This window comes from Salvelinus alpinus, chromosome 1, assembly GCF_045679555.1.
Source record: "Salvelinus alpinus chromosome 1, SLU_Salpinus.1, whole genome shotgun sequence".
NCBI lineage: Eukaryota > Metazoa > Chordata > Actinopteri > Salmoniformes > Salmonidae > Salvelinus > Salvelinus alpinus.
Genome location: NC_092086.1, coordinates 76,626,619 through 76,640,916, shown reverse-complemented (window position 1 = coordinate 76,640,916; position 14,298 = coordinate 76,626,619). Strand labels below are relative to the sequence as shown.

The 14,298-nt window shown below is 38.9% G+C and overlaps 1 protein-coding gene across 3 annotated transcripts in view; it reads right to left on the bottom strand.

The window, feature by feature from the left end:
* Positions 1 to 14,298, bottom strand: part of LOC139552360 (opioid-binding protein/cell adhesion molecule-like) — a 557,470-nt gene that overhangs the window by 204,874 nt on the left and 338,298 nt on the right. Inside the window, exon 2 of one of the 3 annotated variants that reach the window (XM_071364145.1) lies at positions 12,442 to 12,532. In XM_071364145.1, the coding sequence (XP_071220246.1) occupies positions 12,442 to 12,532 (91 nt within the window). Of the gene's footprint in view, positions 1 to 12,441; positions 13,206 to 14,298 lie in introns of those variants that run through there. The other 2 variants (XM_071364069.1, XM_071364226.1) reach the window with 2 other exon arrangements.

Below are 14,298 nucleotides of genomic sequence, written 5' to 3'. Positions count from 1 at the left end.
GCAAATGTGCAAACATCAGGCAGCCACACTGGTAATTTTTGTCCATCCACATCTCCCAAGAGTCATTCAAAAATGTATTTAGTGCTATATTTGAAATGAGGACGAGGGAGAAAACCCACAGCTTGATTGGCATGCAGCAGCCGGTGTTGTTTTAAGTTAAGTGAGCAGTGCACCTCTGCTCTGGAAATTTGTGCGGATTTGATACAGTCCAGTAACTTCGGATTTCAAATTAAATCAAACTTTATTTGTCACATGTACCGAATACAACAAGTGTAGACCTTACCATGAAATGCTTATTTACAAGCAATTTACAACCAACAGTGCAGTTCAAGAAGAGTTAAGAAAAGATTTACCAAATAAACTAAAGTAAAAAAATATATAAAAGTAACACAATAACATAACAATAACGAGGCTATATACAGTGATAAGGAGAGCAGCTACATTAGCTGACAACATGGAAGGGACAAGCACCATGGCTAAGGAAATATTGTATCAAAGATTGTATCAGAGCGTTTGAGGCAAAGTACTGGGTAGAGTTCCCCTCCACCAAATGAGAGAAAGGTTTTCTGCAATAAGTATGTGATTATTTACACTCTTGCTGATTTATACAAAGGGTGGGTCTAATCCTGGAAGCTGATTGGTTAAAACCACATTCCAGCTGGTGTCTATTCCACAAATTACAACCGGCTACATCTATGACGTTAAAATGCCTATTTACTCTGTTTCATCTGACCGTGGAATCCACTGTCTCATCAGCCCAGCCAAGCAATTTATAAACTTGATCTCCACTATAAAAATCATCTAGACATTATCTCACATTTCTTTAAAACTAACATTTAGTTTTCAACAGCAGAGATTTTTCTAAACCTTACTGTCTGTCCCTCCTACATTTGCAACATTGTTTCAATATTCAAAGAGATAGTAATGAACAAGTCGGGAAGAAACAGACAGGCAGGCAGTGTTTCTGAGCCAGTTGAAATCATGAATCAGCTGGCATAATTTTTATGGCTATATACAAAGAAATGTAAATTGAAAAAAGGTTCAGTTTGAAGTGATTGTGTTGTTGGCTAGCTCCTCGGAACAACAGTGGCCTGGTACCCTGTTGCATAAAAGTGAGAACACCCTCGAACCCGGTGTCTCGGGCCTAACAAAACACATGGCAATATTATCACTTAAAAGTATAAGTATATACTCCTGAGACCTAGTCATAAAGATATATAGTGGGGTCTGAAATTATCACCCTTGAAAAAGATGAGCAATAATGACTGTATGAAATAAATATTCCAATCCTGAAGTAATGCCCCCAAAAAAGTAAAAATATTATTTTATACTAATATAACTATTCAGAGATTTTTATTTATTTGAAGTAATACATTTTCTTTAAGCCAAGGGTCAATATTACTGACACCCATAAAAGTCTCAGAAATAAAGTATTAAAAAGTTTGGTATTTGGTCCCATATTTCTTGCACGCAACTACAACAACTACATCAAGCTTGTGACTACAAACTCGATGGATGCATTTGCAGTTGGTTATGATTGTGTTTCAGAAAATGTTGTGCCCAATAGAAATTAATGGTAAAGAATGTATTGTGTCATTTTGGAGTCACTTTTATTATAAATAAGAATATAATATGTGACTCCTTTCAGGAAACTAGGCGTATGTCACACATCACTACTTCACAGGAGCGCCATTTGAACGTAAACTTTTTTTTTTAAATGAAAATGCTAGCTAACAGTCTGGCACTCCAGATTAAATGAACGAACACACCTGTAGTATAAACCTGGCTTTACTCTTGAACTCTTTGTTTGTTTAGTACGTAGCCTTACGTGAATCCTTAAGGAGATTGGTGAGGCAAAAGCTTAAGAGGGTGTGAATGATGCTGAATGGGTGTAGACAAAGAAGAGTATGTACCAAAACATTCAAAAGTGAAGTTTATCAACTTTCAAAGCAGAATTACCTTCCCATTGTTCCTCAACTGTAGAGTATGATATACCATTTTCTAGCTCTGAGTCTCTACCTTTATGCAATGTAAAAAACATAAGACCGAATGGAGCCAGTCCATCACATATGTTTGTAAACACTTCTACATTAATTTGGATGCTACCATGATTACTTTTTCTTAAAGCCCCCATCCATGCAGTCTTTTAAATTGTATTTTTTAAATCATCACTGTATGTCTAATACATTACTGTGTTTATTTCATGAAAATAAGTCCAAATATATATATTTTTATCCCTGAACCTCCTTTTGCCATTGAAATGCTCAGTGTGGGTGTGTTGATACACATTTGTTTATATGTACATACACAGGCCTGATTTATGGATAGGATCGTCTGGATAGGATCATCTGGACTACACAGCGAGCTGTGACTCAAGTCAAGGACGTAGAGAGGCTGGTGTTAGCAAGACTAAAGGAGACCACCAGCTCTGCTAAACCATTGACAACTATGTGCCGTTTAAGGGATTTTTAAATAAATATTATAACTATTTGGTTTTAATATCATCACCTCTTGAAGAGCATAGTCAGAACTACACAATTCCGATTATTCCACATTTAGATGTCATCAGAGTTATACAGCAAGTAACTGCATGCTTTTCATGATCAGTAATTTCAGATACGTGAGGGTAGAATTCATTTGGCATGTAGCTAGCAAGGTAAGCAAACAACGTGTCATTTGGTTTGCTTAATCAGAGATTAGGCTTTTGGAAAGAGCTTGACATCAGCAAGTCCTCGTCCTGGTTAAGTTGTCAGTCGGACTACTGTCATCACCACTATAGATGGTAAGCAAATCAAACAATATTTGGATATATAATCATCTAGTTTATCCACTGAAAGTTAGCTTGTTAACTAGACATATTGACGTGATCTGTTGTTAGCTAACTAGCTATGTAACCTATCATGTCTGTCATCAGCAATTGTGATTAAACACCATTAAAAACAATGTTGAAAAGAGGATGTTAGCTAACTTTGCTAAGTAGGCCTACATTGGTTGAAGAAACAGCCCTTCTGCTGCTTGACAGGCAGAGCCCCCAAAGAACGGGAAATTAACCTAAACCACTCATACTTGTATAGTTCACTTTTATTTTATATCACTCATATCACATTCATGGTTAGTGGTGTAAAGTACTTAATTACTTTAAAGTACTACTTAAGTTAATTTGTTTAGTATCTGTACTTTACAATATATATTTGACAACTTTTACATCACCACATTCCAAAAGAAAATAATGTACTTTTTACTCCATACATTTTTCCTGACACCCAAAAATACTCTTTACATTTTGAATGATTAGCAGCACAGAAAATGGTCCAATTCACACACATCAAGAGAACATCCCTGGTCATCCCTACTGCCTCTGATCTGGTGGACTCACTAAACACAAATGCTTTATTTGTAAATTATGTGTAAGTGTTGGAGTGTGCACCTGGCTATCCATAAATATAAAAAACAAGAACATTGTGCCGTCTGGTTGGCTTAATATAAGGAATAAGAAATTATTTATACTTTTACTGTTGATACTTAAGTATATTTTATTAAATATATTTACTTTTGATATTTACGTTTTTTTTTTACCAAATACTTTTACTCAGGTAGTATTTACTGGGTGACTTTAATTTACACTTGAGTTATTTTCTATAAAGGTATCTTTACATTTACTCAAGTATGACAATTGAGTACTTTTTTCACCACTGTTAAATGGTGGCCAATATTGAGCGATATCGTGAGGCTACTCTCACGTATCTGAAATTACATGATCAATAGTTTACTGATCATGAAAAGCATGCAGTTTCTTGCTGTATAACTCTGATGATTGAGCTAAATGTGTGCAATTGTTTTACATGGAATAATCCAAAATGTGTAGTTCTGACTATGCTCTTCAAGAGGTGATGATACAGTATTACAACCAAATAGTTAACGTTTATTTAACAATCCATTCAAAACGGCACACAGTTGTCAATGGTTTTAGCGGAGCTGGGGTCTCGATTCCCACCAGCAGGCAAATTGAACACTCTGCACTTTGTTGTGACGTTTTATTGATAACAATCAATTAAATTACTATTCTAATTCCTAATTGTATGGAGGATACATTATGCAAATAAAAGATGACTGGTCATTGGTCAAGATAATCCGATCAGATTGTGATGTCATGATCTGGGCCAAAAACTCCATCCCACCTGGACATGCTAAAATTCCAGATTTGAAATATCATTAAAAAAAGAGGAAAATCAACTGAACTGCACTGCCCCTTTAACCCGGGAAACACCAGGATAACAGATTTGGAATGCAGCCTGCCCTCAGTATGTATAGTTACAGTGCATTTGGAAAGTATTCAGACACCTAAACTTTTTCCAAATTTTCTTACGTTACAGCCTTATTCTAAAATGTATTAAATCGTTTTTTTGCCCTCATCAATCTACAAACAATACCCCATAATGACCAAGCAACAACGGTTATTTTTTTAATTTTTGCATATGATATTAAAAATAAAAAACTGAAATATAATTTACTTAAGTATTCAGACCCTTGAGCTCTTGTTTCTCATGGTCTGAGAGTATCTAGGTGCCTTTTGGCAAACTTCAAGTGGGCTGTCATGTGCCGTTTACTGAGGAGTGGCTTCAGTCTGGCCACTACCATAAAATGCCTGATTGGTGGAGTGCTGCAGAGATGGTTGTCGTTATGGAAGGTTCTCCCATCTCCATAGAGGAACTCTGGAGCTCTGTCAGAGTGACCATCTGGTTCTTGGTCACCTCCCTGACCAAGGACCCTCTCCCACGATTGCTCAGTTTAGCGCGCGAACAACTCTAGGAAGAGTCTTGGTGGTTCCAAACATCTTCCATTTAAGAATGATGGAGGCCACTGTGCTCTTGGGGACCTTCAATGCTGCCAACATTTTGTGGTACCCTTTCCTAGATCTGTGCCTCGACACAATCCTGTCTCGGAGCTCTACGGACAATTCCTTGAACCTCATGGCTTGGTTTTGCTCTGACATGCACTGTCAAGTGTGGGACCTTATGAAGACAAGTGTGTGCCTTTCCAAATCATGTCCAATCAATTGAATTTACCACAGGTGCAAATGAGCCCAATTTCGAGTCTCATAGCAAAGGGTCTGAATACTTATGTAAATAAGGTATTTCTGTTTTTTATTTTCAATACATTTGCAAAAATTTCTAAAAACATGTTTTCGCTTTTTCATCATGGGGTATTTTGTGTAGATTGATGAGGGAACATTTTAATCTAATACATTTTAGAACAAGGTTGTAACTTAACAAATGTGGAAAAAGTCGAGGGGTCTAAATACTTTCCAAATGCACTGTATGGCTAACACCTCTCAGGAAGAGAGTATTGTTGTGTTATAGCCTGAATTTAAAATGTATTAAATTGAGATTGTGTCACTGGCCTACACACAATACCCCATAATGTCAAAGTGGAATTATGTTCATGCCAAATACTAGTGCTTAACATGATTTTTGGATGACTACCTCATCTCTGTACCCCATACATTCAATTATCTCTAAGATCCTTCAGTCGAGCAGTGAATTTCAAACACAGATTCAACCACAAAGACCAGGGAGGTTTTCCAATGCCTTGCAAAGAAAGGGCAGCAATTGGTAGATGGGTAAAAAAAGCAGACATTGAATAACCCTTTGAGCATGGAGAAGTTATTATTAATTCAACTTTGGATGGCGTATCAATACACCCACAGTCACTACAAAGATACAGGTATCCTTCCTAACTCAATTCCGGAGAGGAAGGAAACCACTCAGGGATTTCATGAGGCCAATGGTGATTTTAAAACAGTTACAGAGTTTAATGGCCGTAATAGGAGAAAACACTGATGATGGATCAATTACATACTCCACAATACTAACCTAAATGACAGAGTGAAAAGAAGGAAGCCTGTACAGAATAAAAATATTCTAAAACATGCATCCTGTTTGCAATAAGGCACTAAAGTAAAACTGAAAAAAATATGGCAAAGAAATTAACTATGTCCTGAATACAAAGCATTGTGTTTGTGGCAAATACAACACACAACTGAGTACCACTCTTCATACACTACATGACCAAAAGCATGTGGACACCTGCTCGTCGAACATCTCATTCCAAAATCATGGGCATTAATATGGAGTTGGTCCCCCCTTGCTACTATAACAGCCTCCACTCTTCTGGGAAGGCTTTCGACTAGATGTTGGAACATTGCTGCAGGGACTTGCAGGGTCACAAGCAGCTTATAGGCAAGAGTTTGCTTTTACATAGAGGCACAAAGAAAGTGTAAGAATATTCAAAGATAAATATACAACGTAGAGGACTTAAGGTCAAGAGGGAAATAATAATCAAATGGAAAAAAAGTTCAGCTGACAAGGGCAACTACAAGCTATTAGAGGTAATTGCACGTTACGATGCTTTACTTGCTGAGCATATGGAAGTTTCTACTGTCGTCTCTGGGATGTAGAAATCAATTCAGAATGATCTATTACAAGTGAGATTAAAAAGAGTTCGACGCAGGGCATTTTTTTGCATGCGCTCAAGTAGGCTTTCTTTCCACTTTCTTCCATTATTTATTTAGCAAAGGTGATAACACAATCACTCCGGACAGACAGAAGTAAAAACTCATTACATAAATGTTGCAGCAGCCCAGGCTATACCTAAACATTAGAGATCTGACATGCTGTATGGGATGAACATGCATCAATGATTTTAGTCCTTGCTTGGACTAACTCATTCTTAGTCCTTACTAGGACTAACTCTGCAACACCATCCATCCATGATGAGCCTGTACTGCACTGAAGCCTATGAACACCTCAATTCATGCCTCATACCCTTATTCAATCACTGCTGTGATCCCTTCCCAACACTGTAAGTAGCCCTCTCATTCCCATTCCCCATAATATTATACAATAAATGTCTTTATTAAATGCTTTAGGTTAAAATAATTAGTCTTTGCTGATTTTTGAAACATGCTTTGTCATCTCCGTGCGGTCTGCGCCTATACCGGTGGTCTCCCATCCTCCTCAATTTTTCAAGTCAACAACCTCTACTGTGTTATGGGTAGGCTTGTCATTGGCAAGGAATCAGCAGTTTTTTAAGATAAAAAGAAACGTAATAGAGCTAAGCACGGGCAGATTCCTAGAAAAACTGGTTTAGTCTGCTTTCCAACAGACACTGGGAGACAAATTCACCTTTCAGCAGGACAATAACCTAAAACTCAAAGCCAAATATAAACTGTTGCTTACCAAGACGACATTGAATGTTTGTGAGTGGCCCAGTTAAATCTGCTTGAAAATCTTTAGCAGCACTTGAAAATGGATGTCTAGCAAAGATCAACAACCAACTTAACAGAGCTTGAAGAGTTTTTAAAAGAATAATGTGCATATTTTTTTTTATTGGTAGTTAGTCTAGCCAACTTTTTTTGTCATTCTCACTCAGATATCATATTAAAACTTCTTAAGTGTAGGGGGCAGTATTTTCGTTTTTGGCTAAAAGACGTACCCATTTGAAACTGCCTATTTCTCAGCCCCCGAAACTAGAATATGCATATAATTGTCAGATTAGGATGGAAAACACTCTAAAGTTTCCAAAATTTTGTCTGTGAGTTTAACAGAACTGATATTGCAGGCTAAAACCTGAGGAAAATCCAATCAGGAAGTGCCTCTGTTTTTGAAACCTCTCTGTTCTTATGCATCCCTATCACCCATTTAAAGGGATATCAACCAGATTCCTTTTTCTATGGCTTCCCTAAGGTGCCAACAGCCTTTAGACATGGTTTCAGGCTTTTATTTTGAAAAATGAGCGAGAACCATCACATTGCGTAAGTGGATAGGTGGGGGCTCTCAGAGTGAGTTGTGCGCAACAGAGAAAGGCGGCCATTGTTACTCCCGGTCCTATTGAAAAACCAACACTCCCGGTTGATATATTATCGAATAGATATTTGAAAAACAACCTGAGGATTGATTATAAAAAACGTTTCACATGTTTCTGTGGACATTATGGATATTATCTGGAATTTTTGTCTGCGTTGTCGTGACCGCTTTTTCCTGTGGATTTCTGAGCATAACGCGCCAAACGAACGGAGGTATTTGGATATAAAAATATCTTTATGGAACAAAAGGAACATTTGTTGTCTAACTGGGAGTCTCGTGAGTGAAAACATCCGAAGATCATCAAAGGTAAACGATTAATTTGATTGCTTTTCTGATTTTCGTGACCAAGTTACCTGATGCTAAGTGTACTTAATGTTTTGTCGAACGATCGATAAACTTACACAAACGCTTGTATTGCTTTCGCTGTAAAGCATAATTTCAAAATCTGAGACGACAGGTCTAAGCAAAATTTTGCAATATTGCACTTGTGATTTCATGAATATGAATATTTTCTAGTAATATTATTTGACTGTGGCGCTATGCTATTCAGCGTTGCTGATGACAATTATCCCGGATCCGGGATGGGTGGTTCAGAAAGGTTAACGTGGCATAAGACATGGCAAAATATGTATAATTTTAGGGATATTTTAAAAAGCTTTATTTAGACAGTTTAGTCTCATTGAGATAAAAACTATTTGTCAAGAGACACCTGGTCCAACCAAGACAGCAGGAGGAGGGAATAATGTTTCAGATAAATATCAGACATAACAACTTACTGACATAGACACACCATAAACAAAATTTGACAGACACACGTTACAATTACAGAAACATACAAGCATCATAGATACAAATCTATCATATGTACCACCGCATGAAGTCCTAATGACAATCAAATTCCTCAGTAACATATGACTCAACCAAACTTTTAAACTCCTCCAAGGAAACAAGATCTTTGAGTTTCAAGCTGGTCTGGAGAGAATTCCAAGACCACGTAGCTGAGTAACTAAAACACTTTTTTCCATGATCCGTTCTGATTTTAGGAACTGTTAAAAGTAAGTAGGAGTGAGACCGTAACTTGTATTTATTTTCTGACCTAAAAGAAAAGCGGCAGTTGTAGCTTGAAAAAATTGCTTTAAAACTGCAAAAGATTATCTCCACCCCATGGCTAAATGGGTAGAATTGCAGGAAATTAGCTGTAAAACAGCAAAAAAATATTATTTCTCCCATGGAAAAATCTGTAGAATAAGAGCTGCCGGAAAACATGTGGCGAGACAGCATTTGCCCCAGTACTTTTCAATCTGGTATGGCGCCGCCACACCACTTTCAAAGCAGCACCATGAATGTGTTTACCAAACATATGCCACGTTCAAAACAACTGGGAAATCGTTTTGAGCAGTCAACCAACTCTGAGTTCCATGTCGGAAACTCTGACATCTTTCTAGCGCTCAGACCTTCCGACCTGAAGATCACTGACGTCATGATGTGACCTTTTTTTTTCCAGAGTTCCAAGTTGTCTTGAAAGCACCATTATTCATTAGTTCACGTCATAGAAAAACCTCTGCAACGGAAAAGAAAGCAGGCGTTTCTTTTTGGACAAGTTGACATAGCACCTCACCCAATTTCCTTTGCCTCTCTTTTGTCTAGTGAATACAACCCTGTCTCTAGGATTTTAAGCAGTAACCCCCACGCTCGCTGCAACAGGTGGTTTCACAGTAGTCTTCTAGCTACAGCTTACAGAGCCTATAAACCACGGCTCTAAACAACTCGGTTTGGTTGCACCAGCACTTCGTTGCTTGACTCTGCACTCTGCACTTGTTTTTTTTTTGGATCACGCTCCTCTACAGTCTGTGGAATAGTCGTCACAAAGGTTAACACTAGCTTCTATAGCCACAAACTGATAAACCACACCCATTCCTACAATTTCTATTCTTAAAATCTGATTTTAAACCTAGCCTTAACCTTAACCCTAACCACACTGCTAACCTTATGCCTAACCCTAAACTTAAACTAATACCAAAAAGCAAACTTTGACTTTGTGGCTGTGGTATCTGACTTTGTGGCTGTGTAATCTGACTTTGAGGCTGTGGAATCTGACTTTGTGGCTGTGGAATCTGACTTTGTGGCTGTGGAATCTGACTGAGGCTATATAGAAGCTAGTGGAAACCAAGTGGAATCCTGCCGGAATCTGACTTTGTGGCTGTGTTATTTAGTGGAAACCCTTCTCTCCTGCCTGCCTCATGAAAGAGTGTTCAGGGCAAACAAGGCACTATATGTTTTAATAAAAGCAGTTTAGTAAGTCGTCTAAAACTATCTAGAATTATCCAATCTATAGCTAGGTCACAAAACTACTAACGTTAGCTTTAGAGTAGCCTAGCTAGATAGCTAGCTAACTTCCGCTAGCTAGGTTGATGCAATCATGCAGCCAGCCGCTAATATTAATAATTTAGACTCACTGAATAAATGTGTTTGGCACAGGATAAAGAAGATACAATTATCTGCTGCTGCTATCCAAGGCCAATTGATACTGAAGTGCCTGAAAAGGTTAGTCAGACATTTTGTTAGTCCATTAATGTTTTTTGGCATATTATTATATTTCCACTGCTGGTGATTATTCACAAATATTTGTGGCACAAATTTCACTGTCATAAAAGTAAAAAATCAACAAATTCGCCACAGAGCAGTCGGCACAGATCAATTGAAAACATTTGTCCAACCATAACAAAATGGATGGCTAATGCAGAAAGAGAGAATTGGTAGATTCTGGCACAACCATAACTTTCACAAATACGATAGGCAACCATGGTGTCAGTATTTTTCGACTAGCAGGTTAGGTTAGAATAGAGTGCAATAGAATGAGTGACATTCAATAAAATCTACTTCATTAAAACGGGGATATTATTTTCAATTAAAATGTTGAAAATAGTTGATTTAATGATTGAATATATAGATTTAACAGGCAATCAGTTCCTACAGTGAGCGCCAGGGAACCAATCAGGAAAACACAAGGTTAGTTGTATTATTACTTACACATAACAAAAATACTTTGCTACAAAGTCTACTGTGTATAGTGTTAAATGTAACCCTGCCTTACATAAAGCTTCCAGAATTAATAATTGCAGAAGAGCACTGTAATGAGATGAACTAATAGTTTTCAGGACATAAAATGTAAATACTTTTCTACACTGAAACCTGTCTGTCTTTTTTATTTTTCAAAGTCAACTGCTTAACAGTGTGTGTGTGTAGACTGAAATTAATATTTAAAAATACACTGTAACCATTCTTTGCATAACGCTCAGCCCTGCCATAGGAGTTCACTAAACGACAGAGTATGTTGTCCATTGAAGTTGTTCTCTGGCTCTTTTGATATCAGATTCATAATGAATCACAACAAGGTTTGTGGTAGTTGGAAAGTTTTTTTTCCGCCTCAGGTCAGGTGAGTTTAGAATTCACATGACCCGACAAGAAAACCCCCAGACCTATAGTCATAGCACAGATGAAAAGGGAAGCTATCTATAATAATAATAATATTTTGTCATAGCCTATGAATAGAACCCAGAGTTTTACCTGACCAGGTCATGAGATCAGGAAAAACTCCAAGCCCCAGAAAAGACACATGGGCATTTTGCCACACATCTCTTGAACCTGTGGAGCCACCTCTGTGTAAAATTGCAGGAAATTAACTTCAAAACAAAAAAATGTATCTCTGCCGTCAAGAGGGGGGCCACTAAAATGATTTGCTGTGAGGTAGACGATCCAAAGTCCTTCACAAGACCCAGAATGACCAGGCCTGTGTTGATTCCCGTGTCGTGTGGCTCAGTTGGTAGAGCATGGCGCTTGCAACGCCAGGGTTGTGGGTTCATTCCCCACGGGGGGACCAGGATGAATATGTATGAACTTTCCAATTTGTAAGTCGCTCTGGATAAGAGCGTCTGCTAAATGACTTAAATGTAAAATGTAATGTAAATGATTCAGCTTTGCACAATCACATGGATTCTGCTTACATTCTGCTTACATATGTCTAATGGTTAACCCTATATTGATTCTGCTTACTACTTCTAAGAAAACAGCATAGATACTGGAAAATTCTCAAGGTACTGGAAAATGTCCAATAGACGGCGGCACCCCCAACCAAATCTCGCTTAGGGCCCCCAAAAGGCTAGAGCTGGCCCTGCGTAATCAACAGGTGTAACAAATGGACTGGGTGGGGGGCGAATTTGACCATGTCAAGAGCACTTGAGGCAGTGGGTTCTGAAAAACAATGACAAAATAAATATTACAAATAATATTTTGGGGGAAATTATTTCACCAGCCAAAAGCAGCACTTTGGCGACTGGAAGTGCAAAGGAGCGTGTGCTCTGCAAAGGTAAAGTCCTATCTGTGCACATGCCTGTATAGGGGCTTCTTCCATCATAAGCACCTTAGTTCCATCATAAGCACAGCCAACACTTAGAATCGTATCATTTAACCAGACATAAACCACTCTTATTTTACTTTAAATCGGCAAAGCAACGTTGGACTCATAGTTAATACAACTTATTATAGTGAGTGTAAGAATAATGAGAAAGTGTTTTACCTGAGAAAGACGTTTTCGCCTTGCCTGACGGTAATATTGTCCATCACTTTACTATCGGTTTGGGATTCCCCTTGACTGTGGACAGGCAAACCTGCGGGGACAAGAAACAGCAGTCTGAAAGACAGAACCACCAGGCACTTCCAAGACACGGTAAAGTATCCACAAATACCCATCTTCGGTTTATAAATCCCACTGCTTGTCGAGACAATGCTTCCGTTGTTTTAAAAGGCAAATGCGTATAGCGGTCCTGTGGAGCGAGCGCGGGTTAGTTAATAGCCTACTGTTCATCTGTTAATCCAAATATGTTTTCCAGCTACAGCATAGTCTATGCAAGAGGGTAGCTATCCTTACTGCGCACTCCAAAATATATTGGCAGTCTGTTCCATTCTGTTCCGCAGCTCGCATGGAAATGTTTACTTTTCCTTTCCGAATGGTCCAAATGCTTGTATTGATGATGACAGTGCGCAATTTCACGTTCATTGAAAATGAACGGTTGCAGTCGTGGACAGCACGCAGAGCAAACCTAAAACAGGTATTTCGGTTGAGATGACGTGATAAAACTTAAACCACTGGTGCCAAATCCGAAGAAGAGAGTACAAACAACAACACACATGCGTGATTAATTCTTGTGATTGACTCTATACAATATAGTTTTAGTGATCTCCACTATCCCTTCAGCACTTGGGGTTTGTTGCACATTTCAAATAGGCAGGGATAGCAGCACTAATGTCCTTTCTATTTTCACTCAAAACCAAAAACGAGTATCAGGTTCATTGAATCCATTATTTTCCCCAATCTTTACAAGTATGCACCACCAATTTGAGTTTGTTGCTAAACCCCCTCACAGTAAGAGCTCTGGCAAGAGGAGGGAGAATGGGGGAGGGGGGTGGGGTTGTCATGGTAGCAGGGACCTTGGTGAATAGCTCTGTACAGGTGTGTGGACATTACTGTTAATCAAGGATGCAATTGTAAACATGGATAAACTGTGTGTGTTTTTATGCAGATGCTATAGACTAGACCTACAGATAGACTATATTATTCAAACCTTGAACCGGGGAAATTTAAGTGAAATTGCTGGGTATGACTCAACTGTTTCGGTGGTGTGGATAAAGGCATGCGGACTAAATATACTGCCCATGACTCATAACATGCATTTTCACACCCCTGGCTATTACATTTGTGTCAATCATCTAATAGCAGTGCATTTATTTTATTTTTACCCCTTCTCCCCAATTGGTAGTTACAGTCTTGTACCATCGCTGAAACTCCCGTACGGACTCGGGAGAGGTGAAGGTCGAGAGCCATGCATTCTCAGAAACACGACCCTGCCAAGCCACACTGCTTCTTGACACACTGCTCGCTTATCCCCGAAGCCAGCCGCACCAATGTGTCGGAGGAAACACTGTATAACTGGCAACCGTGTCAGCATCCCGCCACAGAAGTCCCTTCCGGCCAAACCCTCCCCTAACCCGAACGACGCTGGGGCCAATTGTGCGTCGCCTCATGGGTCTCCCAGTCGCGGCCGGCGTCGACACAGCCCGGGATCGACCCCGGATCTGTAGTGATGCCTCAAGCACTGCAGTGCCTTAGACCGCTGCACCACTCGGGAGGCCTAATAGCAGTGCATGTATATAGCCTAAGCGAGCCATCATTCCAGGAGTTCCATTATTGATTCCTAAAAATCATTTGTGCAGCCAAAGTTTAAATGAGTGTGAAGGGTAGGTCCTTAAAAATTGGCAGTTCAACGGCAGTTATTTAGTGGAAGACTCTCCTATACACTTTAAGCCTATCTTTTAAGGAGGGCCAAATGAAATTATAGGCAGTCGTTATTAAAAGTATAGAACAGGAAACACTTTG